At 34.3% G+C, this 27,142-nt stretch overlaps 1 protein-coding gene across 1 annotated transcript in view; it reads left to right on the top strand.

The window, feature by feature from the left end:
* Positions 1-27,142, top strand: part of LOC118186930 (otoferlin-like) — a 963,443-nt gene that overhangs the window by 741,602 nt on the left and 194,699 nt on the right. Inside the window, exons 21-23 of the mRNA XM_085813615.1 lie at positions 422-515; positions 12,111-12,227; positions 12,332-12,484. Coding sequence (XP_085669741.1) covers positions 422-515; positions 12,111-12,227; positions 12,332-12,484 — 364 coding nt within the window. The remainder of the gene's footprint in view (positions 1-421; positions 516-12,110; positions 12,228-12,331; positions 12,485-27,142) is intronic.

Here is a 27,142-nt window from a genome sequence, read left to right as displayed (position 1 = left end):
CTCTTGTCATACTCACCATGTAAAAATACACTTCTTTAATACCGCAGAGTTTTCTGATTGAATTTGAAACATTGTTACATCCTGAAATTTTCTAGGTTTGCCAGCACTGCTATAAATATCTATTTGTGATTTCTGCAGTTTATAAACCGAAAATCAATCGGAATAAAATATTAAATCCTTTACTAATGTCATTATAAACATAAAAATGTTAGCAAAGTTATATACCTGCATGTTTAATTTTAAAGATTTTTAAAATTATTTAAGATTCATTTAATACTCATACGTTTTGCATTTTTTGTAAAAATTAACAATACATAATTAAATAATGAAAATTAATGAATAACAATATGTAAAGCTTGTTGTTAACTAGTAATATTTGCTATTTATAATATTTAACACTTTTGTTTGCTTTTGTTTGCAGTCGGTTTCTGACAATTCTCAAAGGAGCGGGAGGAAGCGCATCAACCAAAACCAAGCTGGACAAAGAAAGAACAAAACTTTGTCAAAGAGAGCTGGCAAGTAAACAATTCTCTAAAATGTTTGTAAGGTGATTACGGTGATACTTGGAAAGTAATAAAACAGTTTCATCATAATATATGAGATCTCCAATAAATATTGCGCAATTAGTTTTTGGACCTAGAAAAGAAAGTTCAAATAATATAAACAAGGGGATTTCCTCGTTGTCTTTTTTAAAATGCCGATAATTTTAACCGCAAAGCATAAAAACCAAATTTTTCCTTCTTTTACTTCAGTTTTCTTAATTTACATTTATTTATTTTAAACCTTAGACGAAATTTTTTAAACTTAAATAATTTTAAAGGTATCTTAAATAAAAAAATCTCATGTGGACACCACATGACTTCCTTATACGGCCTATTAAATTATACACATTTTTAATGCATCCTATATTATTCTAAGTTAACCAGTTCCCTTGATTCAAGTTGAAAATGACATCAAAAACTGCAGATTTGAAAATTAAATATCCCGGCTAGTTTTTACAGGAGTCAAACTTCTTATAATTTTATTTTTTCATGACAGATATAAAACTTTTCCAAATATAAATATAGGAATTCAGAAGTCAAACAACAAAAATCAGCGTTATATTTTCAAATTTTCACAGGACTAGTTTCGATGGCCTATCTCGTTCATTTGCACTTTTGCAGCTGACGATAGTGGTTTGTGTCTTAATTATAAATATAGGAATCAGGAAACCGCAGAAAAGTTAAATTTAGTTATTTGCCCAAAATAATTTTTTTTAATTTGATTTTGCAAAACCAAATATTTTTGTTATTTCAGAACACTTCTATAATTAGAAGTATATGGCTACGATCAACGCCTGCTAAAATAAAAGCCGGGTAAGGACTTTTAAGACGGGCTATATGTATATATAATTTTCCCAGATTTGTTTCTAAATTCTATAATTATATATAATTACACACTAAAGTGCTCCGACATTAAAAATATATCATATATATATATATATATAATTATAGACAGAAAGAAAGAGAAATAGAACCAAATCGAATTATAATTATACATTAAATTGTATATAATTATTATAGACAAAATTTCATTTCATTTCATTCCTATCTTTGTTATATATATATATATATAATTCTATACAAAAAGAAAAGAAATTTAGAGCCAAATCCGGGTAAATTATGATTTTGTTTTTATTAATTTCATTTCTTTCATGTCTTTGTGAATTTGGTTCTAAATTTCTTTCTTTTGGTGCAAAATTGATTAATTTTCAGCAGCATTTGCGCGGAAATGGTTTTGGAATAATTTGCTTTAAAATAAAAAAAGTTTGTGTTACTGTAATATATATTTGCAATAAAGAAGCGGGCTGCACAACTAAATGATGTTAAAGCAGCCCCATGTACAAAATTTCAACGTCCTACGACTACTTTAAATCCATTTTACAAACCGCTTTGGAAAAAAGACTCCTTTATTCTGTTCGTATGTACAGACGTCACACAAAAAAGAAGTCAAAAGGGATTCGAGAATGGTAAAAAAGGGTATTTTCTTTGAAGTATGTTACCCGAAATTCCCTATGGTTGCAATGCTTCTTTAATTTCGTACAAATAAGTAAAAAAATATTCTCGTTAGTGCAATAATGTTTCTAGCCTTTAATTATGATGGAAAAAAATTTAAATACATCAAACAAAAGTTTCAAATTTTAAATATTTCTCAAAAAATATATAAAATACTAACACATTAAGCTTTTTCTGTCCTCATGTACGTAAATTTCAAAATGAATGAACTTGTCTTTATCTTGCAAAGTGAAATGAATGAACTTATCTTTATCTTGCAAAGTGACACTAAAAATCAAGGCCAATTTGATATTTATAAAAATAAAAAATATAATAGAGTTCCATTAATGTGAACTCAGTGGATATCGATTTACCTATAATATCTAGTTTTACGCAAAAAGAAATGGATTATTTACAGCTCATTAATATTTATCCTACACCTAAATATCCCTGACAATTTAGTTAATACTTTTCTCCTTCTCCAGTGTTTTAAAGCATCCAGGTTCATTTCCATTTTATTTCTTTTTTAATTGCTCAAAATTTCGAATTCTGTCACTGTTTCGAACACTGTTGTCTTTTCTAGGTTCATTGTTGGTTTTCTTTTCTTTTTGTTTGATATTTCGAACCTCTTTTACCACATATGGGCTTAACTCACATTCAATATTTCTCCCCATTTCATTAATGCTGTCACAACTGAAAAGAATTTATGTACTGAGATAAGGGCTGTGGCTACGGAATCCGCTTTTTCGTGGCCCGGATAAGATATTTATAGTTTCCCCAGCCCTAACCGTACCGTTTTTATTTCAACTAACTTACTAATTCGTCGCAACTTGAATAAACAAGTTAACTAAAATAAGTCTATTCAAAATAGTAAATTTCCATTTAAATTTTTGTTTGCAAATCATGTGCACATAATACATTAAAAATTTCACTCGCATTACAGTAATCATTTTGTCCAAATCCCGAATATCAGTGCTAAAATGTTTTTTTTGTAATCTGATTATAATTCTGGTACCTTACAATGAAAATTAAAATTTTACAAATTTATTTTTAGCCCAAATGGGCAGTTTACCCAGAAGGGCTATTAATTTTGCTTTGCCATTTTGCGTTGGTTCACTATAAATAACGTTTCACTTTTCAAATTGTTGCCCCCAAATATTAGAGCACTGCATTATATTTAAAGAAATTAAATAAGGAAGAACCTGCATGAATGTATGCATGTTTCTCGCACTGTGAAAACACAACGGTGACTAGAGACATCAAATTTTCAATAACGTAGTCCTCCACTCGAACATGGGCATCCGGAAGCTTATATTTGGAATTTGTTTTATTACCTGTTTCGCATTTTGTAAAATTTTAACGAATTTTTAATTAATAAACTCAACGATTTCTGGCAACACTGTACGGAAAAAAAAAAAATCATTTTTATCTCCAGCGCGCGAAACTGTGTATCGGAAATACTAAAGATATTCTCTTTTTAAATTATTTTGTGATATTGCTGTTGAACTCAGTTTTACGGTTTACGTGCGAGGAACATGAAATTTATTAAATAAAAATAATACACAAAAAGTTTAAAAAATGCCCCTTTGGGCGTAATGTAAAATCTGAAGGTTTTCAGATATTTTTAGAAGTTTTAATTTAATTAACATTCATTAATAATATAAATGTCATCTTGATGAATGTACGTTTATGAAAATAGAGACTAGAACAGGCAAATATACATATTTAGCTAATAAAGACTCTTTCAATACAGGTCTTTATGACAGATAAAAACTCTGATGTGTACACCACATGACTTCCTTGTACGGAATATTAAATTATACGCATTTTTCTTGCATTTAATTTAACCTTATTGGACTAAATTAAATCTACTTCGTCGATAGTGCATAAACCACAATAGAATAAATGCACTTTTTAAAATTCACTATATTTGTTTACCATAGCGACACTCCGGCGCTAGGTTCACTTAACAGCGTTATATTTCGTTCATATCATAATTCGGAATGCACAAAATTTATATCATTTGAAGGATTATGTAATCGTTGCCACATATTCTATTCACATACTATATAATAAATCTAGAACGGTGTATAAAAGAAATTAAGCAAACAAAACAAAAAAGAAACAGTTTTTCACAGACAATTTAGTATTTCTCATTCAATTAATTCAGTTCTCGCTTCGCGACAAGGCAAAAATACATAAAACTCAAAATATCTATATTAAAAATCACGAAGTAAATCTTAAACACTTATTTCCTCGAAAAAATTCCAGAAAGAATTAAGCATGATTTAATTCGCAATAATAACTGAAGGCGTTATCTTTGTTGTTGCAAAACTTTGTCTCTCTAGATTGGCAAGAAATCTACTGTTCTACTGTTTCAAATGTAAACAAATATGTCCGCTAAGTTATTTAAAAATTAAGCTTAACCGTACTTAAACAGCTTTTAAAATGTTGATAATTGTACAAATATTGCTTGCGGATTCACGAAAGACAGAAAAACCTTACGCGGAAGATAAGAACAACATAATTCAATCATTTTTAAACAAAAAATGCACAATTTAAAAACATATAAGGATAAAGAAACTGAGCTCACTGAGCCGAGTACTAGAGTGGATATATAAATACATATATTTTTATACTTTTGGTGCAGCCGATTGTAATCAAAATACGAGGCGCACATCCACATGTTACAGTAACCCTACATACAAAATTCCAACGTTCTGAGGCTACTCGTTTTTGAGTATGCGAGATACGTACTTACGTACGTACGTACAAACGCCACGAAAAATTCTCTTTAGAATTCAATTTAAATCAGTTTTATAATTTTTTGGGGTGAAAAGATTCCTTTATTTTGTCCTTACTTGTGGATTTCACGCAAAAACATCATTAATTGCACTGGATAGCGGTCAAAATCGATATTTTCGTTGAAATATGATACCCGAAATTTTTCGCTATTACAATACTTCCTTTTTACTTCGTCCCTCAGAGGGTTAAATTCGATATATTTAAGAGTAGTTTGTTGAAGACTCAGTGTTGCCGATTTACATCCCATAATCTTTTGATTACTGATATTACGTAAGATCTTAATAATTATATTATGTTATAAGGTCCCTCACTTGAAATTCTAAGTTAATGTTGGAAGTGAGGAACCTAGGAACTTATAAGCGAATAATCGCTAGAGTTCGAAGACAGGAAACAACATGAGAGAAGGGTAAATAACCCTTTATTATTTCTATAAGATTTAACAAAACTCCGCCTGGGAGTGAACAAATAAAGTCCGCACTTTGGACTTGAACTTAAAAGACTAAGAATTAAACTAAAACTAAGATTAACTAACTAAGTATAGCCAAAGCTTATTTTACTACGAAGCTTAGCAAGGGCCTGAGTACGGCAGAGCGTATAACAGCTTTGAGAGAGAGAGCGGCCAAAAAGGCAGACGCGTGTAGTTCAGAAACTCTGAATATCTCTCTGTATCTGTAAGTAAGTTCGTGGTTTAAATACCGCTCCTTCTCATTAAATATTCAGCAAATTCCAAAACTACGTTCTAGCCGGAAGTAGTAAGTTGAAGTTAAGAATTTGACAGGAAAGGAACTTTAACTTAAAATTTAACTGTTAATAAAATTAACATAATCCTTACATAGCTTCCGACCAGACTTTAAATACTCGAAAAATAAGGTCTCAAAACAACCTTGTTTAAGACTTTAAAGTCTGAAAACTTACATTAACTACACTCTTCCAACTTTTGCATTAACTAAATGACTTTTAGAGTTTCGTTTTTAGGGCCAACTTTACAACAATTCTAAAAGCTAGACTAAAGCTAGAAAAAATAAAAATTTACAATGCATCCTTTCTGGACATTATATCTTGACATACATCTTCTTTCTACATACTCTTTATTCTGCTAGACTTTATGTGAGGTCTTTGATCCTTCCATATGCATTTTTACAAAACTTTACTTTAAATCCTAGCTTTACGCTTTTAATTCATCATTTGGCCCTTATGCACTTTCATTCATACTACAGTTTTATTTCACCCATGATCTCCAGCAAATGTACTGAAATGTACTTAGGGTCTTCTACGTTCTGTTACCGCGAACAAACTACCGCTACACAACACCTAACTTTGTTAAAATGTGACACACTAGACCTGCCAAGACTCCCTACACGAAAACTGTTTCCTACTGTAGTAAGCAAAAGCTTATATTTTACTTTTAAACGTGTTAACTGGAGAGCCTAACATTAAACACATATATATCAATATTACATATTTCCGTAACTCCCATACACAGAAATAAAAATTTATTTTCTATGTCCTTTTAATCTTTACGATATTTCAACACAAAGATCAAACATTTCTACATGAACATAAACATTTAAATATTTACACATCACTTTTGAATTCATTTTACATCAACAGTCATAGTTGCTTAATTACACTTTACCAAAATTTACACGAAATCTTAACTTTACGTTAACAGATTATAGTATTCCAATAGTCTTCCAACTAAACTTATTTACTTCTCGCAACTTGCGAGTTCTTAACAAAAAGTATTTAACGCTAGTAGCTTCTCGCCAAATTACTAACATAAAAATCTATGCTTACGAACATTTACAAAATATCGCTATCTGCGATTTAAGTTTTCTAAACAGATTTAGCAACTTATAACAATATGATATAATTTGAACTTCAAAGAAAAATTAGCAAAGAAATTTTCACTTATCTTTTTCTGTACTCCTGCATCCTGTCTTTACAGAACTGATCAAATGTAGAAAACCTGATAACCTCCACTCTTCTCGATGTTCGATGTTCCGTTCCATTCAGTTCCAGTGCTTTCCTTTTCTTTCCTTTATGTAGGAATCTGGGACTGTTCCGGGCAGGTTGTGGATTCTGGAATGCCAATTTCCTTTTTGACTCCGGTGGGGCTCTCCGTTCTTCAGGGTCTTTGAATCTTCTCTTGGCCCTTCTAACATTTTGCTCCGGCACGGTTGTGTCTACAGGTCTTTTCTGGCTTTTCGGTCTCCACGCTGGTACTCCTTGGGTCTGCCTTGTAGTTGTTGATGCTGGAAACTGTGCTGTACTTTTAGTTTTAATTCGTCGTTGAATTTTCTCCTTTCCTGGAACCTTGTCAGGAGGCCTCCCTCGTGTGGTCGATGACACTTGAGTTTTTGCAGCATCCTGGTTTCTGACTCGTTGATTTGTCGGTGCTAATTTCCTCCTTTTTTGTGCGCTTGTAGCCTTAGTGGTATGGGTTTCCCTGGTCGAAGTTTGTTGGCTCTGCTTTCTTTTTTGCGTTGGGGGACTCGAGCTGTACTCCTGAGCTGGCGGGCTTCTCTCCTTACTTCCAGGATCCTGTAATAAATCCTGCAATATTTTAAAGTCAGTGCGGCTGTAATAAGGTTTTAACTGATCGATATTTGCCACCAGTTGTTGTACATTTTCGACCTTTAAAGAAAACGTGGCTTCTCTTATTCTTTCCACCATGTACGGCCCTTCAAACCTGGGCTCAAACTTCGACACTCTGTTTTCTGGTGCCGAAGATAACGAATATTTCAACTTAAGCACTTTTTGTCCGACTTTATATTCCAATTCGATTCTATTTCTATTGTAATAAATCTTTTGTTTTTGTCTTGCTATATCAGAATTTTTAATTGCTTCGTCAATAATTTATTGAACGTATTTTAACTTAAATTCTTCTTGTCGCTGTTGTACAAAGAATAGCTTATCCAACGGCGTTATGATTTTTCTTCCTAAAAATAACTCCGCGGGGGTTTTCTGCGTAGTATCGTGCTTTGCGGTTCTCAAGGCAAAACCTAACTCATTGATACAGCTGTCCCAGCGGTCATGAAAGTTTTTCACATATCCCCTGATAATTTTTACAATATTCTTATTTACGCGTTCCGCTATATTCGACTGCGGTCTATATGTTACCATTTTTAGATGGCGTATGCCAGGTCCTGTGCACAAATTTTTAAATATACCACTAACAAACTGTTTTCCGTTATCTGATATTACTTTTAGTGGGGCCCCGTATTTTAATATATATTTATTTAAGAAAGAATCTGCGATTATTTTAGCTGAAGCTCGTTTAAGAGGGACTATTTCTACCCATTTTGAAAAATGGTCAACGATTGTTAAAAGATATCTGTTTTTATTTATTTTTGTCCTAGGGTAGGGTCCTAGCAAATCTATTCCAACTATTTCGTTTGGAAAAGTGGTCCTTATGTTTTTTAAATACCCGGCCGGGCTGTAATTAACATCGTTTATTAATTGGCACATATGGCACGACTTAACATACGCCGTAACAACTTTCTGTAATTGCGGAAAATAAACCGCTTCGCGTACCCTCTTTAGTGTTTTTCGTATTCCGAAATGTGCTGCAGAAGGTAGATCGTGCAACTCCTCTAAGATACTTAAACGTAGAACTCGCTGGGATTACTGGTCGGTATTCCTGATTTTCGTTAGTTACCTTTGTGTAAAATAACAATTTGTCGATAATTTCGTAATGCTGTGCCCTATTGCGGATAGCTGTTAAATCTATATGTTCAAATTTTTCAGGGTCTTCCAAGTATGCATAAATATCTTTAAACTCTCGGTCCTTTTTTAATTCTTCGATTATTGTTTCACGGGACTCAATAACTCTTGAGGCGAGCATGGCACACTTGATAGTGTTTCCCTCTTCATCAATTTTTATTCGCGAAAGGGCATCGGCGACCAAGTTTTCGTTTCCCGGAGTGTGTTTTATAATTAAGTTGAACTCTTGAAATTTTAAAGTCCAACGTATCAAGCGAGGCGATAAATTTTTTCCTGAATACAAGCGACCCACTGCCGCATGATCTGAGTAGACCGTTATCGGTGAACTTCCGAAGTAGACACGAAACTTCTGGACTGCTAATAACACAGCGAGCGTTTCTCGCTCAGTAGCGGAATAGTTCCTTTGCGTAGCATTCAAGGTTTTCGAAAAGAAAGCTATAGGTTGCCCATTTTGGGAGAGCACCGCTCCAACTGCATAATCGGATGCATCCGCTGAAATTTCTAGACCTTGCTCGCCTTCTGGGAATTTAAGGACTGGGGCATTGATTAGCGCATTCTTTAATTGTTCAATCACGGTGTTCGTTTCGGCTGTCCAAGAAAATCTACTTTTTTTTCTTTTTAGCACTAGAAGAGGCTCAACTATTTTCGCACAGTCTTTTATAAACATTCTATAATAGGAACTTAAGTCCAAAAATGAAGACAATTTCTTAGCCGTATTTGGGGGAGGATAACTTTTAATTGACTTAATTTTTGAATCATCAGTCTCTATTCCCTTATTCGAGATTTTGTACCCGAGGTATCACAATTCCTTTGCCGCGAACTTGCATTTTCTTGCATTTATTTTGAAACCGGCCTCGTTAAGTAAAGAAAAAACTTCTTCCAAATGTTTCAAACGTTCTTCTAATGTTTCGCTGGTAACTATGATATCGTCGAGATAAATTATTGTACTTTTACCTAAAACTGGCTTTAAGACTATGTCCATAGCTTTATGGAACGTAGTTGGCGCTCCACTCAAACCAAAGGGCATTCTTAAAAAGGCATAGACGCCTTACTTTGTTATAAACGCGGTCTTCTGGACATCCTCCGGCTTCACGGCTATTTGAAAGTAACCCGACGTGAGGTCTAGGGTTGTCATGAATTTAGTCAAGCGAATGTTTCTGATGATTTCATTAATTATTGGTAGGGGATATGTGGGATATTTTGTTATACTGTTTAACTTACGATAATCAACTGCAAATTTATACGCGTCCGGGTGTTCAGGCGGTAGCCCGTTCTTTTTTCTACAAAGGACCACCGGACTTGCGTAAGGGCTCGTGCTTGGTACAATTATTTTATTCTTTAACATAGTTTTTATATGGGTTTCCAAAATTTCTTCTTTTACTTTATGGTACCGGTAAGGTTTTGACCGGACTGGAGGGGCATTCCCAGTGTCTATGGAATGACTAACTACCTGACAAAACCCAGGTTTTTTGTTAAACAAAGAATTAAATTTTCTTACCAATTCTTCAATCTTCTTTTTCTCTTCTAACTTCAAATGTTCTAGATTCAATTCCGGCATGGAAACTTCACCTTCTTGTACCGGGTCCATGTGGACCTGAAACGTAGAATTCTGAAAATTAAGATTTGCACCGGATGCGCGTAAAAAATGGATCCCCAATATCACTGATGTGAGTAAATTTTTCACGACTAAAAAATTAATTTTTAGGACCTCGTTTTTAATCTGAACATGCAGTGCGGTTTTCCCCAAACATACGCACTGTTTGCCTTGGGCGGCAATTACTTTCTCTCACGGGGCTTTAAACAGTCTGTAACGACGAAAATGTTTTTTGAAAACATTTTCTGATAGGAATGAACATTGTGCCCCTGTGTCCAGGAGTGCAGTGTTTGGTACATTATTTACCAAAATCTGTATCTCCGGCATAGCAAGATTTTGTACTACGACTGTATTTATACAAATTTCTGAGGGGTCTTCTGTCCCACTCGGTGACCGTTGCCCGTTCTCGATCACCGGTTTGCGTTTAAAGTCAGGTTTCCTGCCGCCTCTTCGCTGATTTTTATATCCACCGCCCTTAGATTTATCTGCACTCTTGCTATTAAACTTTTCACTTTTTCCCGTCTGCCGATATGCCTTGTACTGAACTTGTGGTTTCTTTTGGGGAGTAAATCTTGAGTACTGGCCAAACGGACTTCCACGCGCCTTCTCTGAGTTTCTTCTACTCTGAAATTTCATTGCAAGCTGGAACAGAATTTCCAACGTTTGCGGATTACGCACTTCGAGAAAATCTTGCGCTGACGGTAGAAGACGCGGTAGAATTAGTTCGATAATTTCTTTATCGGGCCTTTTCCCATATAATAGATTAAAAATATGAACTTTTCTTAAAATGAACTCTGTCAAATCCTCGAAACCGCCTTGGTATTTACTATACAATTCTGATTCAAGCTTCGCACGATCTTTAACAACTGGAAATGCTTTTATTAATGCAAATTTAAAATTTTCCCAGTTATATGATTCAGATCCTGGGTCCCCCAACAAGAACTTTCCTATACTCTTCTCCCAGCTAAGGGCTTGACCTTTTAAGGCTGTCATAGCGATGATCACTTTTTGTAGCTGATTCAGAGGATGTAAGGTGAAATGTAAGTCTAGTTGCTCCAAAAATGTCAGGACTGAGCCCTTGCCGTCGAAAGTGGCTGTTGGTTTCATGGCTGAATGCAGCGTTTCCACGAGGAATTCAAACCCTTCTACTGGATTCGTGGATGTTGTAGTGACCTGAAAGGTCGGAGGGGTCAACGTAAACTTCCCGGACTCTAACGACATGGTCCGTTTAGAATTCCTTTCGGGCGCCAATTATAAGGTCCCTCACTTGAAATTCTAAGTTAATGTTGGAAGTGAGGAACCTAGGAACTGATAAGCGAATAATCGCTAGAGTTCGAAGACAGGAAACAACATGAGAGAAGGGTAAATAACCCTTTATTATTTCTATAAGATTTAACAAAACTCCGCCTGGGAGTGAACAAATAAAGTCCGCACTTTGGACTTGAACTTAAAAGACTAAGAATTAAACTAAAACTAAGATTAACTAACTAAGTATAGCCAAAGCTATCAAGGTTCAATGAGAGTTGGCCCCTTAACTTATTTTACTACGAAGCTTAGCAAGGGCCTGAGTAAGGCCGAGCGTATAACAGCTTTGAGAGAGAGAGAGAGCGGCCAAAAAGGCAGACGCGCGTAGTTCAGAAACTCTGATTCTCTGTCTGTCTGAGTAAGTAACTTCGTGGTTTAAATACCACTCCTTCTCATTAAATAGTCAGCAAATTCCAAAACTACGTTCTGGCCGGAAGTAGTAAGTTGAAGTTAAGAATTTGACAGGAAAGGAACTTTAACTTAAAATTTAACTGTTAATAAAATTAACATAATCCTTACAATGTAATGCAAATTATTTATTTCAATCAAATAAATAGTTGTCACTGTTAAATTAAAAGAGAAAGCAACTCGATTTTGTGATAGCTTTCTTGAGGTGGCTCTGAACTTCTTTTCTCATTTTGCTGTAGGATCACATAGCAACAATATCACGGACAATGAAACCCTTAGTGACGAAGAATACAATCAAAGAAAAATTAAGAACTGCTCAAGGATTTCTCAAAAAGATAAGGGATCTTACCGAAGATGTAAGTAATACCTAAATATCTCTCCATCTGCATAGCTCTTGCAAATTTAGTATTAGTTTCATTGCGTTCTTGAATCCACTTTCCTGAAACATATTTCTGTGCAGCCCCAACACGTGCTTCCGGATGTGTTTGTATGGATGATCAGTGGGGGGAAGCGAGTTGCATACCAAAGACTAAGCTCCAGGGAACTCATGTTTTCGATAGTTGAAGAGGAGAGTGGGAAATACTGTGGAAAAGTTCAGACCCTTTTCTTAAAGGTAAGCCTATAATTTATTAACTTCATTTTAATTATAATATTATTCATTAGTTTCTATTTACCCGCACCCTCACCAAATAGCCACGAAAAGGTAATGATGAGGCAACAAATAGTGTCGTCGAAAAGTTACTATGTGGTTACCCAAGATGCCGCTCAAAAGTACTTATGTGGCAGCACAGGTGGGTATGTAACATCCCCTCAAATAACTTTCACCTTCTTCGAATATTTCAGCCATTGTGACTGCAGATTATGATCCTTCCTATGGGAATTTCAGTATTTTAGCATAATTTCAGTATTTTAGCATAAATTTTAGTATTTTAGCATATTTTAGCATTTCAGTATTTTAGCATTTCAGTATTTTAGCATTTCAGTATTTTAGCATTTCAGTATTTTAGCATTTCAGTATTTTAGCATTTCAGTATTTTAGCATTTCAGTATTTTAGCATTTCAGTATTTTAGCATTCAGTATTTTAACATGGACGGGTCTCCGGAGAAATCTTGCACTTTACATTCTTGGCTCATGAATCGTAATGTGACACACTTAAGGGCATCACACGCTTCTTTTTAGAATGCCTTACTTATAAATTTTGATGAACATATATTTTCATCTTTCATTTCGGGTGATAAATGAAAGAAATTTTTAGAATATTATTAACAAAGTTGAGTCCTCAGTTTGAATTCCCTGTTTTGAAATCTTATAGTCCCGGTACATTAGTTCTTCTACCGCGAATTTACATTTAGTAGCATTTATTTTTAGACCTGCGTCTTTTAATAGTGTAAAAACTTCGTTTAATTCTTTTATATGTACCTCAATATTTTCGCTTGAGACAATGATATCGTCGAAATAAATGAACGTGGATTTGCCGAGAACAAGCCTTAATATAATGTCTATAGTTCCTTGGAATGCCGTTTTTGGTCCATTCTTGGGTTTTCATCGCTTTCTGAAAATACCCTGAGGTGTTATCTATTGTGGTCATGCGCTTGGTTGACGTAATTTTTCGTATAACTTCTTCAATGATAGGCATTGAGTTAACGGGGTACTTAATTAATTGTTTAATTTTCTGTAGTCGATAGCTAGCCTCCAGGCTTTAAAATGTAAGGGGGAAATGTCTTTTTTTTTTCTGCAAAGCACTACTGGGATAGCATATGGGCTGCTTATAATAATGCTTTAATAATTTTATTTTTGAACATTTGTTTGCTGTGTCGCGAATCTTCAAGTGTGTTCATGTTTTTTAAGTAATAAATAATTAATTATTTTTATTTGTTTTTCATTTAAATTTGAAACTGCAAAGAGTGTAATTGTAAGTGTTAAAAGCTTTACTCGTGGATTATTCGTGTGGACTTGATTTTTCTCACTGGTTGATTTTTCAAACAGTGAGAAAAGTCACTCTTTACTTAAGAGTTCTACGCTTAAGGGGAGAGTTTTGCTGTTTCTGCGGGTGCGTAATTGGCGGATTTGGGCGTCCTTGTGTGAAATGAGTTGAATTCCTGGGTTAAAAAATGTAAAACTTTTCTCACTGTTTTCTGCGGGGCGTTGAATGTCGGGGTTTGTCCCCATTTTGGGTGAATTTGGTTGCTTTGTGGAAAACACTCGCAACAAATAGCCGGAGCACTCGTTTTTCGCTCTCTTTTTTCCTCCGGTTTTGGCTGTGCAGGATGTTCGTAGGACGAGGGGCAATTTCTTGCTCCCTCAGACATCGGCATGAAAATGATGCGTAATTTTTTTGTTCCTGTTCTATTTGATAAAACAGTTAATGTTTAACTTATTGCTACTCCTTTCATGTAAATATGCATTTCTTCGGCTTCAAATTAAAAAAATAAAAGGAAAACCATTCCGTTTTCTTCAAGCCGGTGAGCGACTTCTTTGGTCCATCTGCGATGGCTTTTTCAAGCCTTGTCACCTATGCCATCTGTGTCTGTCTTCTTGACCAGTCGTTCTCCTGCCTTGAAGGGCAGAGAGTTTTATTTTGACCACCGAACCAAGCCTGCGTCTCACCATTTTCACCTTCTGGATTCTTTCACTTCTTGCTCCTGTGAAGTTCTTCACCGTTCCTTATGATGTTTCTCCGTTCTGTAAAAAGAGCCTGATGTCCAGCTCGTCTTTGGAAGGGATCCAATACTACTGACTCCTTCGGTTTCACTCGGACTTAAAGCAGATAATTATCTGCGTCCCGCTTAAAAACGCTTGGCTATTTTCTCCATTCTTTTCAACTGAGCGTTCTTTTCGATTCACGACAAGCGGATAACGTGCTGCAGCTTTGCGGAGCCCTGGGTTGAAGACAAGAGTTAATTTTTTTGTTGTTGTTGTTAAATTTGGGTGAATATACAACAATGAAATTTCAATAATGCTTTCGTAGAAGGAAATGTATCAATGTTAAATTAGAATCGAAAATTAATTGCAGTAGTAAAATCTGATATTTATATTAGGATCCCAGTTTCAGATGCGTTTCAGCGCCCCCCCGGGTTATTGCAATAGTGTGGTAATTTGTAATGAAGCAGTTTCATTTATTTTGTTTATTATAGGTGATCTCTCTAAATTTTGGCAATGCTCTGTTTAAAGGAATTCTATTAAATGTGCAATAATTACAGTTAGCTTTTGTTCTGCAAAGATTTATATAAATAGACTCAGTTAAGAATATATAATAAGCAATTTAGTTAACAAAGTATACGAGCAAATTAGCATTAAGAATGTATTGTAAGTAAATAGCATTGAACTGGTAAAAGTGTGTTATAAGTCTGAAAGAAAATAGTCTATGCTTAAATTCGTTAAAATGTACAATATTATTTCCTCACTCTTGGGAGTATCAATCATATATTCTTCTTGTTTAACCTAATATTAAAGTAGAATAAAATTTCAGTTTTTTTATATTGGATAAATTTAGTATTTTGTTTTAAATATATATTGCCTTGTCTGCTTATTTGGCATGATTTCCACCAGCTATCATTTGGGTTGTACAGGTATTTTTATTTGGAGATATAATTACACACCGCGAAACAAAATTCATTACATGATTGATATGTTTCTAATTTCTAATTCAGAAGTCAAACAACAAAAATCAGCGTTAATTTACAAAATTAACGCTGATTTTTGTTGTTTGACTTCTGAATTAGTATTTATTCGGCGTGTTATTGTGTCTTAATTATGTTTCTAATTTGTTTAGGTTCTGTCTAAATTGGGCGTGACAAGTATTTTACGAGTTAAATATTTGTATATATATATACTTAACTTGCTAGTGTTTTGAAATGCTTTTTGCACTATTTAATTTTTACTCCTCTTTCTATTAAAGTTATCGAATACATTTTTTCTGACTGGTGGTAAGGTAAATCAATAGTAATTGAAACTCAATCTGGATAATGAGTGTGTATACTTAAATTGCTGCTGAAGAAACAATTTATATTGTGCTGACATTTGTTAATGAATTTAATTGTTATGTAATAGTTTAATTTTTAATGTCCTAAATTCGTTTGTGTTGAATAACTATTCACTGATTCTGAAAATATTCTCATCCCAAACGTTGGCTTGTAATTCATTCTCAGAATCCCTTATCAGGGGATTACTGCATCCGGAAATTCTTTTGCTCAAGCATTAGAATACATGAAATGTTTCCACCACATGTTCAATTATCAGCGCCACGTGCAGTTTTATTTAAACAGGATCCCAGTTGCTGTGACATCTCTAGCAGGGAAAGTTTCTACAGCGAGTTGTTTATGAGGGGGAAAAAGTCGTTGTATAGGAAGCATAGGAAGTCGTTGTATAGGCAAAAACCTTTTGTTGCTCAAAAATTTTTCTCCCCGGTTCGTGGGGGAATATGTTGTGTCGCGAACTGGATATGTTATGTCGCGAATTTTTAAGTGTGTTCATGTTTTTTAAGTAATCAATAATTAAGTATTTTTATTTGTATTTCATTTAAATTTGAAATTGCAAAGAGTGTTAAAATATTTAGCTGGTTATTTTTTCAACGGTATGATTTTGTAACAAAGACAGGATGATTTCTTATGAATTTTCTGGACGGAAATGACTTTTTTCCTTAGCTTTTACGTTAACAGAACAGAGAGCAGTATTGTATGTTTTTGTATGTCTTTTGCTCTGCGGAGGGTTTTGATAATGGGAAGTAAAAGGTAAATTGGCCCTCTCGTTTTCACTTGCAATCTCCCTTTGTGAATGATGATAAGGTTGAATGAATCAGTTCTCCAGGTCGAGGGCGTTCTGTAAATTTTCGGCAATTTGACTATTATCGTTAGTTTTTTCGCTGTTAGCTGGGGGAAGGTCGATTTATTTTTTCCACTCTTCTGGGTGCAGCTGGTGTCAATAGTATGCTGCAGGTTTGTATAAAGTTCTGTTTTTGATTCGTTTGCAGAGGGAAGGATTTCAGCTAAATAATTAGAGAAATCCTTGAGTTGGTGAAATTTAATTTTATGCGAATTTGTGGGCCTATAACTTTAAAGGGGCGGAGAAATCACATTTCTTGGGAACATGCACGAGGTTAGAAGTCAGTCGGATTTTGAGCTGCAGTGATGTAAATTAATTAATTGAAGAATTAATTGGTATTCAATTAATTAATTTGTATAAGATCCTTTGTTTCTTAATTTTTATTTTTGTTCCACAATTTTAAAGTTTTAATATTTTTCTACTACCTTGAAATTTTTAATGGTACAATCTTTAGTCATTAGACTGTGTCAAGCATTATTAACTATTGAACAATATAACATAAAATATTACAAATGTTACTACCAGCTATCATCACTGTATAATTGAACATATGCATGTTAATACTTATATTGTAGTAGGTAAAGTGGGTATATGTGCAATATAACAAAAGCGTTTTTAAATAATACTGAATTAATCACATGAAATAGCAAGAGGTGTAAATATCAGTGTGAAACATAACATTAAAGCAATTCTAAATTACAGAATATATGTTTGCGTTGTGGTTGGTGTAATATTAAATGGGTGCTAAATGTGATGATAAATGGGTGGTTTCCGCAATAACCCAGAAATACTGGATACGTGCAAGATGAAATGTGTGATCTGAAAAAAAAAATGGAATTAAAGTAACTTATCCCCCAAAGAATGACACTTCAAATAATGTGAATTACAAGAAATTTATTATATCTTGATATCGTGAAATTTTAATTAATATTAGTATAAATCAAGAAAACATAACCAGACAGAAGACAATATACGACGTACTACTGCAGCAGTAAGAATCAGTCCTACTATTTCGAGTCCTAATCTTTCGTGCACAAAATGCGTAAGGATCCAATCTAATAAATCTCAGATCATCTTCGTTGCACAAAGTTACATGATAAAAAATTTGAATTTTTATAGCGAAGGACGTTGGTTTGACTTTTTATTCCAATATATTTTTGTGGAAACACAAGGCCAATTTTAGCATCAAGCCGCAACACATGCACGGAAATTCCTTTCGAGAACGTCTCAAGTCGTAAAACATCATTCATTTACCGCAGAAGTCAGCATCTAGGTCAACTTTAGTTGAATTTTCATATCATTTACTATTATTTTTTGACAAAATGCATTTTCTTGAAACTATATGGAGATGGTCGTCAGAAAGGCACGAAAAAGAACAAGTTGCAGACATGCATCATCCGCGGTGAGGACGGACAGAAGTACGTCCTACCCCTTCGGAGTCTAGCAGCAGAAGAGACCGAAAACCGGTAGTAATGGTCAATCTCGCTCTGTCATTGAGCGGTCGCAGTGAACAGACTTGATGTTGAATAAATGTGGAGGCTTGCCTGCACATTCCCTCCGGACAAAGAAGAAAAAAAAAAAAAAAAAACGTAGCACAGTTCACAAAATCATATCACAATATTTTGATGAAGCACTACACTAATTTTCAGATGAGACTTGATGCATTTGCAACCACGTAAATCATAATTTTAAGATCTGTCGTCCATTTAAAATTAGCACATGTTAATTTAATGAAATATATCTGTCTAGCATAAACCAAATTATGATCAATTGTTAAATTATCAAAATCTCATTGTCTGGCATAAATATATAAAAAAAATTGGGGATAAGCTGCTACACATGTGAGTCAAGTTAAAAATTAAAACGAAGAACTAATACATACAATACATGATTCAGATACAGTAGCATAAATTTCACTACAATCTGTAGATACATTTGTAACTGAATACATCTCATATTTCATACAACCTTTTACTGTTGTTAACAACTCTTGATTACTATATATCTCTTACTTAACAATTTTCAAATCATATCGTTTTATCAACTCTTTTACATACCATCAATTTTTTCTAATAATTTTGTAAATGTGTAAGAATGATTACTCTACAATTTTCTTTTACAACTTAGTAATTCCAAATTCTCAAGTTGTTAAAATAGCGCATTTTCATTACTAGCTGGATACTTGTAATAACCACTAAGTGCTCTAGAATTTTTTTCTTACTCTCTCTTATTATTATTATTATTATTATTATTATTATTATTATTATTATTATTATTATTATTATTATTATTATTATTTGAAATTCCATGATCTTAGTCAACCCGGACCAGTCTGCAACTGACCAAACGTATAAATTAAGGTGGCCAACCTACACCCAAACTAACCAAGAAACTCCCAAAAAAAATTAATTGAAACTAAATCCACTACATTCATAATCAAACACTAAACATGTGTGAATTTTTTCTTTCTTTCTTTAATTCTTCTTATTATTTCTTTTTACTTAGTGAACAAGAAAAAACAAGCTCGATGAAAATAATGCTATTAATTAGTTAAATTTGACCTCAGAGGAACTCTTTTAAACAATTTACTACAATGAATTTTTTTAGTTTTGTTGTCAGTGATATTTTCAATTAAATAGTTTTCATTTCGAAAAATTTTTACGATTTTGAAAGGACCAGTGTATTTTGGCTGTAAGGCATGAGGTGGTTGTAAAGCCTTTAAAAATACTTCGTCTCCAATGTTAAATTTATGACTTTCTCTGTCCTTTACAACTTTATCTAGAGTTTGAAAATACTTTTCTTCATTTTGTTTCACTAATTCTCTAGTGGCTTTAATGTGTTCCTTTTGATGCTACAAGTATTGTGAAGGATTGTCTACAGCATGTGGTTCATTATTTAAATCTAAAGGTGTATTGAGTTCTCGCCCAAAAAATAACTGAGTAGGAGTGAAACCAGTTACTATGTGTTTTGAATTATTGTAATACAGTTTAAAAAATTCCAGTCTATCAGACCATTCAAAGACCTGATTAGATGATGAAGCTATGCTTTCTTTCATAGTTCTGTGAACTCGTTCTATGATCCCATTAGATTGTGGGTAATAAATGGAACTTTTTCTGTGTTCAATATTTAAATCCGTTAAAAAATTCTCAAATTCAGCCGAACAAAAATTTGATCCGTTGTCAGATAATATTATCTTTGGAATACCGAATTTTGAAAAATACAGATTCTACAACCCATTCTAGGACTAAGATCCAGTGTAAAATTAATTCAAATTAATTACAAAACAAGGTAAGTAAAATCAAACTAACATTTATTTAAGCCGATAAGAGATTTGGTTACATTGCTGATAGAGTCATGATAATCACAATTTTCACTACAATTATTAAGAGATGGCTGGTTAACAACTTTAGCGCTGAAGAACACACACACACACACCAAAAAAAAAAAAAACCTTTAAAAACATGGTCAGTGGGGGCCCCACAACCTTAATGGAGTAAAATGAAACTATTCACACAAAATCTTGAAAATACATTGTAGTTAGCTCTAAAAAGAGAATTATCGGTTTCCTTACGAAGGCTTTCAGCATATCTGTTGAAAAGAAAAGAAAGATTTAAGCGAAAAAATTAAACCAACAAAAGATAACATCAAGGACGAGATCTGACTCCAAAGTTTTGTCCAAGGTAGCATTTCCATCAGGATGGTTCTGTACGGCTAACCTTCCCGAGGCCATTTTCTCCGTGGATCCGTTAGATCTTCCTAAAGCACTCGGGCGTCCGCTTTGCAGAGGATAGGAGTAGGTACCATTTTTTCGTTGCAGCTCCGTCATAACAGGGGTCTATCGGAAAATTCTTTTTTTCCTCTCTAGCTGTCGTCAATCCACTGCGCAGTCACTTTAATAGCTGGCGCGCTTTTGAAAAATTTGGCGAAGAAAGCGATCAGAATGATGCCAAGCACAGCAACCCAAGCAGAGAAATCTTCACGGGAAGGGGTTTCCCGAATACCAAAAGAGTTAACTAGCGCGGTTCAACCATTCGGCCTCCAAGGCCACTCCGCTGGGTCAACAACTCTGCAGATGGAAAAAGGGGTAACTAGCCTCGACTCGAGGTGCAAATCCAACATTGCGAGCTTCCTATCCAACGACTTTTCCCCCCTCATAAACAACTCGCTGTAGAACCTTTCCCTGCTAGAGATGTCACAGCAACCGGGATCCTGTTTAAATAAAACTGCACGTGGCGCCGATAACTGAACATGTGGTGGAAACATTACATGTATTCTAACGCTTGAGCGAAAGAATTTCGGGGTGCAGTAATCTCCTGATAAGGAATTCTGAGAATGAATTCCAAGCCGACGTTTGGGATGAGAATATTTGGTTGATCTTTTGATTATGGTAACTTGGCGATTTTTTGGCGACCAACTCTGCTACAGGGTTACAGCCGAAAACATCGCGAACGAAAACGTCGCGGAGAAAACAACGCAAGGCGGAAACGTCGTGCTACAAAACATCGTGGGAGAAAACATCGCAGTCCTAAAACATCGTGACACAAAACATCGTCGTCGAAAATAAAGCGGTTCAAAAACTTCGCAATTTAAAAACATCGTCGTCGAAAATATCGTGGTAAAAAATAAAGTATCTACAAATCATCGCATGACGATAACATCGCAGACATGCTTTTTTCATACATGCTTTTCGCAAACATGCTTGAATAACTGTAAATGGATATTCCCATAATGATTTGTGAGCGCAAGATGGAAAGAAGGATAATTTTTACTTTCACATTTTTTTATTAACTAATAAATTTTTGCTGAAAAATAAGAAGGAAACTTAAAAATAGCAAATTAATGCAACTTATAGCAATTAATAGAATTTTAAACCGACATAGTTAACTAACAAAGGCCATTAATAAATAATTTTTTAAAGTTTTTGCTGGTAATTTTTCATGAAAAGTATAAGCTATAAGTTGCATATAATTTTCTATGCTTAAGTTTCCTTCTTACTTTTTCAACAAAAATTTATTAGTGAATAAGAAAAATGTGAAAGTAAAAATTATCCTTCTTTACATCTTGCGCTCACAAATCATTATTGGAACATCTATTTACAGTTATTAAAGCATGTTTGCGAAAATTATGTATGAAAAAAGCATGTCTGCGACGTTATGTTCATGCGATGATTTGTAGTTACTTTATTTTTTACCACGATATTTTCGACGACAATGTTTTTAAACTGCGAAGTTTTTGAACCGCTTTATTTTCGACGACGATGTTTTGTACCACGATGTTTTAGAATTGCGATATTTTCTCTTTGCGATGTTTTCTCCCACGATGTTCTGTAGCACGACGTTTTCACCTTGCGTTGTTTTCTCCGCGACGTTTTCGTCCACGATGTTTTTGCCGCGATGTTATCGGCGGACACCCTGCTACAGAAACCCTCTATTTTTTTTTCGCCGCCATTTTGTCTTCACGAAGTAAAGACATGCTTCTTTTCTTTTTATTTACTGAACACTTTTTACAACAATCTACTAGCCGAATTACACTTATGCTAGAAATTTTATGTAACAAAACTGCTTAATCGTGACAAATATTAACTGCAAAATTGGGAAAAAGTGCACAATCGCAAACTCCTTGCGCGTTTTTCAGAATATCACATACACATAAACCATTTACAGACTTATTTTTACTGAAAAAAACATCCCAGAATTACACAAAAATGGCATTGCACACACTCTTAACTTTATCCATCTACACTGCTAGTTTCTCATAAATTACAAAAATTTGCACGAAAGTGCAAAAAAATTCTGTGAATCTTTAAACTCGGTAAAAAGCACATATATGAAATTACCTGATCGCGAAAAAGTATATACCCTTTCCAAGGATGAACATTTCCACGTATAAAATAAATGAAATATCCAAAAACTTTTACCTCTAAATTATCTATTATATTATAAACGACACCAACGAATTCATACCGCAAACATTATAAATGGTTACAAATACTTAGTGTCAAATATTTAAATTATTTCCATGCACGTTTACTTCAACTGAAACGTATACCAAATTCCTACAAACATAAAATTCACAAAATAACTATCATTTAATTAAAATATCACTAAACCATGTACACGTCGACTTATTTTTACTTAAAAAATCATCCCAGAATTGCACAAAAATTGCGCACACTCTTCACTATATCCATGTACACTGCTTTTTTCTCATAAATTAGAAAAATTTCACAAAAATGCATGAAAATTTTGTGAATCTTTAAATCCGGTAAAAAGAACATATACGAAATTACCTGATCGCGAAAAGTATATACTCTTTCCAAAGATGAATATTTCCACGTATAAAATAAATAAAACATCGAAAAACTTTTACCTCTAAATTATCTATTATATTATAAACGTCACCAACGAATTCACACCTCAAACATTACAAATGGTTACAAATACTTACTGTCAAATATTTAAATTATTTCCATGCACGTTTACTTCCACTGAAACGTATACCAAATTCCTACAAATATATAATTCACAAAATAACTATCATTTAATTAAAATATAATTAAATTCAAAAACACTACTTAAAATAAAAATAAGCACATACATTAAATTAATAAAAATTAGCTTACAATCCTAATTACTTTAAACGAAATCATTGCTAATAACAATTTTCCAATAATACCATATTACTTTATTTACTCCTTACATTTAGAACAATGCATAAAAATAATATCTTCAAATAATTAAAAATACTAACTTACCTAATCTTCTTCAGAATCTTGATTATGTAGCCGATAAACTTTTCTTATTTCCTCCGCTAAATAAAAAGCAAGCGTATGTGCGCCTGTTTCAGGATCTTTAAAATCATACTTGTAAAATAAATAACTTAATAAAACATCTTTACTTCTATCTTGCACAACCTTAAACACTTATTACTACCCCTTTCAATCTCACTAAATACCCATTTCGAATTCACTTTAGTTAGGGCCATGGGATCCAAAAATTAACCAACACTGTTTCACACAACACAGAATAATGCTAAATACAAACTTTCCAGACTTTTTCCAGATTTCCCCTTTTTTCCAATTAAAGAACTATAATTCGTCCATTAATGTCACATGACATATCTCATGATCTCTCATTTCCCTCACACAAAATAATGCGTAATCGGAACTGAGTACTTCTCACATTATTACCAAAGTCCTAGGTAGTAACCTTTATCGCCTCCAAAATGTCACCAAACTACCAGTTAACATATTCCAAAGATCAGCCGAATACACTCACGTTTGTGAAAATTGCAACACCATGAAGGACTTACGCGAGTGAGCTGAAATTTTCAGGAAATGCAAAGTAGCGCATGATATGCAAATGATTAGAATTGCAAATCCGTAGCGCATGCGTATGCTGAGCAGCGCCCTCTGAGCGGCTGATGGATCCGAATAAATAGACGGCTGTAGCGAGGCGTGTATGGTTATCGGTGGTTATATGCTAGTGGTAAACGTTAACTCAATCTGTACTTATGCCTCGTCGACGAAAGAGAGCGAGATTTGAACAACTTACAGAGTTTGAACGAGGGAGAATCATCGGCCTTCGTGAAGCTGGATTGTCGTATCGTGCAGTAGCCTCTCGTGTGCAGCGTAACAGCAGCACAGTGATGCGCGTTTGGAAGCAGTGGACGGACGAGTGTCGGACAACTCGGAAATCCGGGAGTGGACCCCAAAATGTGACGTCAGCTCGCGATGATAGACGCCTGGTCCGCATGGCGCGGACGGACCGTACAGCTTCCTCTAGACAATTGGCAGCACTGTGGTCAATAGCTACAGGTGTTTCATTGTGTGCTTCATCAATTCGTAGACGTCTGCTGCAGTGTGGACTGCGCGCACGGACTCCTTTATACAGGATCCCCCTAACGCACGACCATCGCCGCCTGCGGCTACAATGGGCCAATCAGCATAGAGACTGGCGTGCTGATTGGCAGCATGTCGTGTTTTCTGACGAATCCCACTTTAATTTGTGGTACCATGATGGCCGCATTCGTGTCAGACGCTATGCCGGTGAACGCCACCTTCCGGAGTGCATTATCGAACGCCACAGTGGACGAACACCCGGAGTTATGGTGTGGGGCGCCATAGCATATCATAGACGATCTCAATTGCTACGAATTGTGGGCAATCTGAACAGCAACCGGTATATCCGTGAAGTTCTACAGCCCGAAGCTGTTCCCTTCCTTCAAAGCTTGCCAGGCGCTGTATTTCAACAGGACAATGCCCGCCCTCATACTGCTCGGATTGTTAAATCCTTCTTTGCAGCGCAGCAGGTACAGCTTCTTCCTTGGCCTGCGTGTTCCCCGGATATGTCGCCAATTGAACATGTGTGGGATGTCATTGGTCGGCGTCTTGCTCGTGATCCTCGTCCTGTTGCGTCTGCAGACGAACTTTGGGTACGCGTACAAACGATATGGAATGCTCTTCCTCAGTCAGACATTCAAACTTTGTTTGACTCCATGCCACGTCGTGTAGCAGCACTTATTGCGGCGCGTGGTGGCCACACAAAATACTGATTCTGATCTCTTGTTCTTGTTTGTTTGCTTTGAACATTTAATCATTTATTTGTACCACTACCACTCAACTGTGTATTAAATTGCATTCAATTATGACGATTCCTTCTTGGTGTTGCAATTTTCACAAACGTGAGTGTATTTTCAGAACCAGTGAATAGTTATTCAACACAAACGAATTTAGGACATTAAAAATTAAACTATTACATAACAATTAAATTCATTAGCAAATGTCAGCACAATATAAATTGCTTCTTCCGCAGTAATTTAAGTATACACACTCATTATCCAGACTGAGTTTCAATTACTATTGATTTACGTTACCACCAGTCAGAAAATATGGATTCGATAACTTTAATAGAAAGAGGGGTAAAAATTAAGTTACCTTAAGTTAAAAAAAAATTAACACACCAAAAGTGCAGCAAACAAAACTTTAAAATAATTAAAGTTAAAAGTTAAACAATCTTAAGTGTCAAAAACAAAAAGTACAAAAACCAAGTAAACTTAAGTCCCTAAACTCAATAAATAAATAAATAAATAAACAAATTCAACTTAAGAAAACTCTTAAAGCAACCAGACCTAAATTTAAAGTTTACGTTACAGTTTAAACTTACAACTAACTTTAAACAACAAAAGCAAAACTTCATAACTTCAATTGGTAATCAAAACTGAATTAAGTAAGCAAAACTTAAGCTTGAAAATAATAACAATTAATACATAACAACTGCAATCTGAAGATCTGAGTTTCTACTCTTTTTATTCATTTTATTTGAAACAGTAATCAGAAAGATAGGATAAAACGTACTGTAGAACGGTGATTATCTATGCCTGACTGGAAGTATATGTGTCTTAGGAAACAATTAATACAGAATATAACTAGATAATAGTGAAAAATTTCATATAAATTAAGACAATGAATAACATGTCCTACATTTTACACTACAATGAACTATCAATTTTAACTGCAGCTTCATTGTATAAAAAGACTGTTATATAAATACGCTGGATTTGGCAAGAAGTCGCCAAATGTGTAGCGAATTGGAGGAATTAAATATCCGCGGGCAGTTTGCTGCGTATGGATAACTTGAAGAACAGGGTAAAAAGCTGTGAAAAGGTCCCTTGTATGTGTTCTCAGGTTAGCTTGTCGCTTAGTATAGCGAACACACTCTCTGAATAACCTTAGAGATTCACCCGTTTAAATACTCACTTAACTTTAAATTTACATCCTGGCAAGGAAATACAAGTAGAATTTGATGAGTACAAGAAAGGTATAAAACTTTATTTATAAAAATAAAGGTATAAACATTAATGCATGCATAGCATAAATAATTTGTTATGCAAAATAAGAAAAACCCTACAATGCATGTGATAACTTTTAGTGGCAACCCTCTGGAAAGTTCTCCGAACACAAAAGGTATGCAGAGAAAATGTGAGTTTCGTGAATAATAGCATCTCTGGTAACTAAAAAAACCTTTATTTACAATTGCCAATAACATTTTAGTATGAGACATTTTAAAGCTTACAGAAGCATAAGAATACCAGATCGGAGGCATTGATATGTTCATTCTACTCGAACAGCATTTTAAACAAACATTACCATTTTAACCAACATGCAAAATATTAAATATAAAGGTTTTCATATTTGCTATAAATTTTTTAGATTGTGAGTCTTGTTTATTTTAGAAATATGTAGCATCCATCTTGCAGAGAATGGAAAGCCATAAAACTATTTCCATACAAATTTTATATATACTGTTCACTAAATCTAAATCATAAAACAAATTTAAGCTATAAAAATTACCAAAATATACTCAGCATCGTTTTCCTTTTCCCATTTCAGTCAGAAAAATGTGGTATGCATGTACGAGTATATTTGCATCAATATATCGGGGTATAAAT

This window comes from Stegodyphus dumicola, chromosome 3 (genome assembly GCF_044657685.1).
Source record: "Stegodyphus dumicola isolate Sdum_Otavi_A_Nest chromosome 3, ASM4465768v1".
Classification (NCBI taxonomy): Eukaryota; Metazoa; Arthropoda; class Arachnida; order Araneae; family Eresidae; genus Stegodyphus; species Stegodyphus dumicola.
This window is presented reverse-complemented; position numbering and strand designations above follow the sequence as displayed.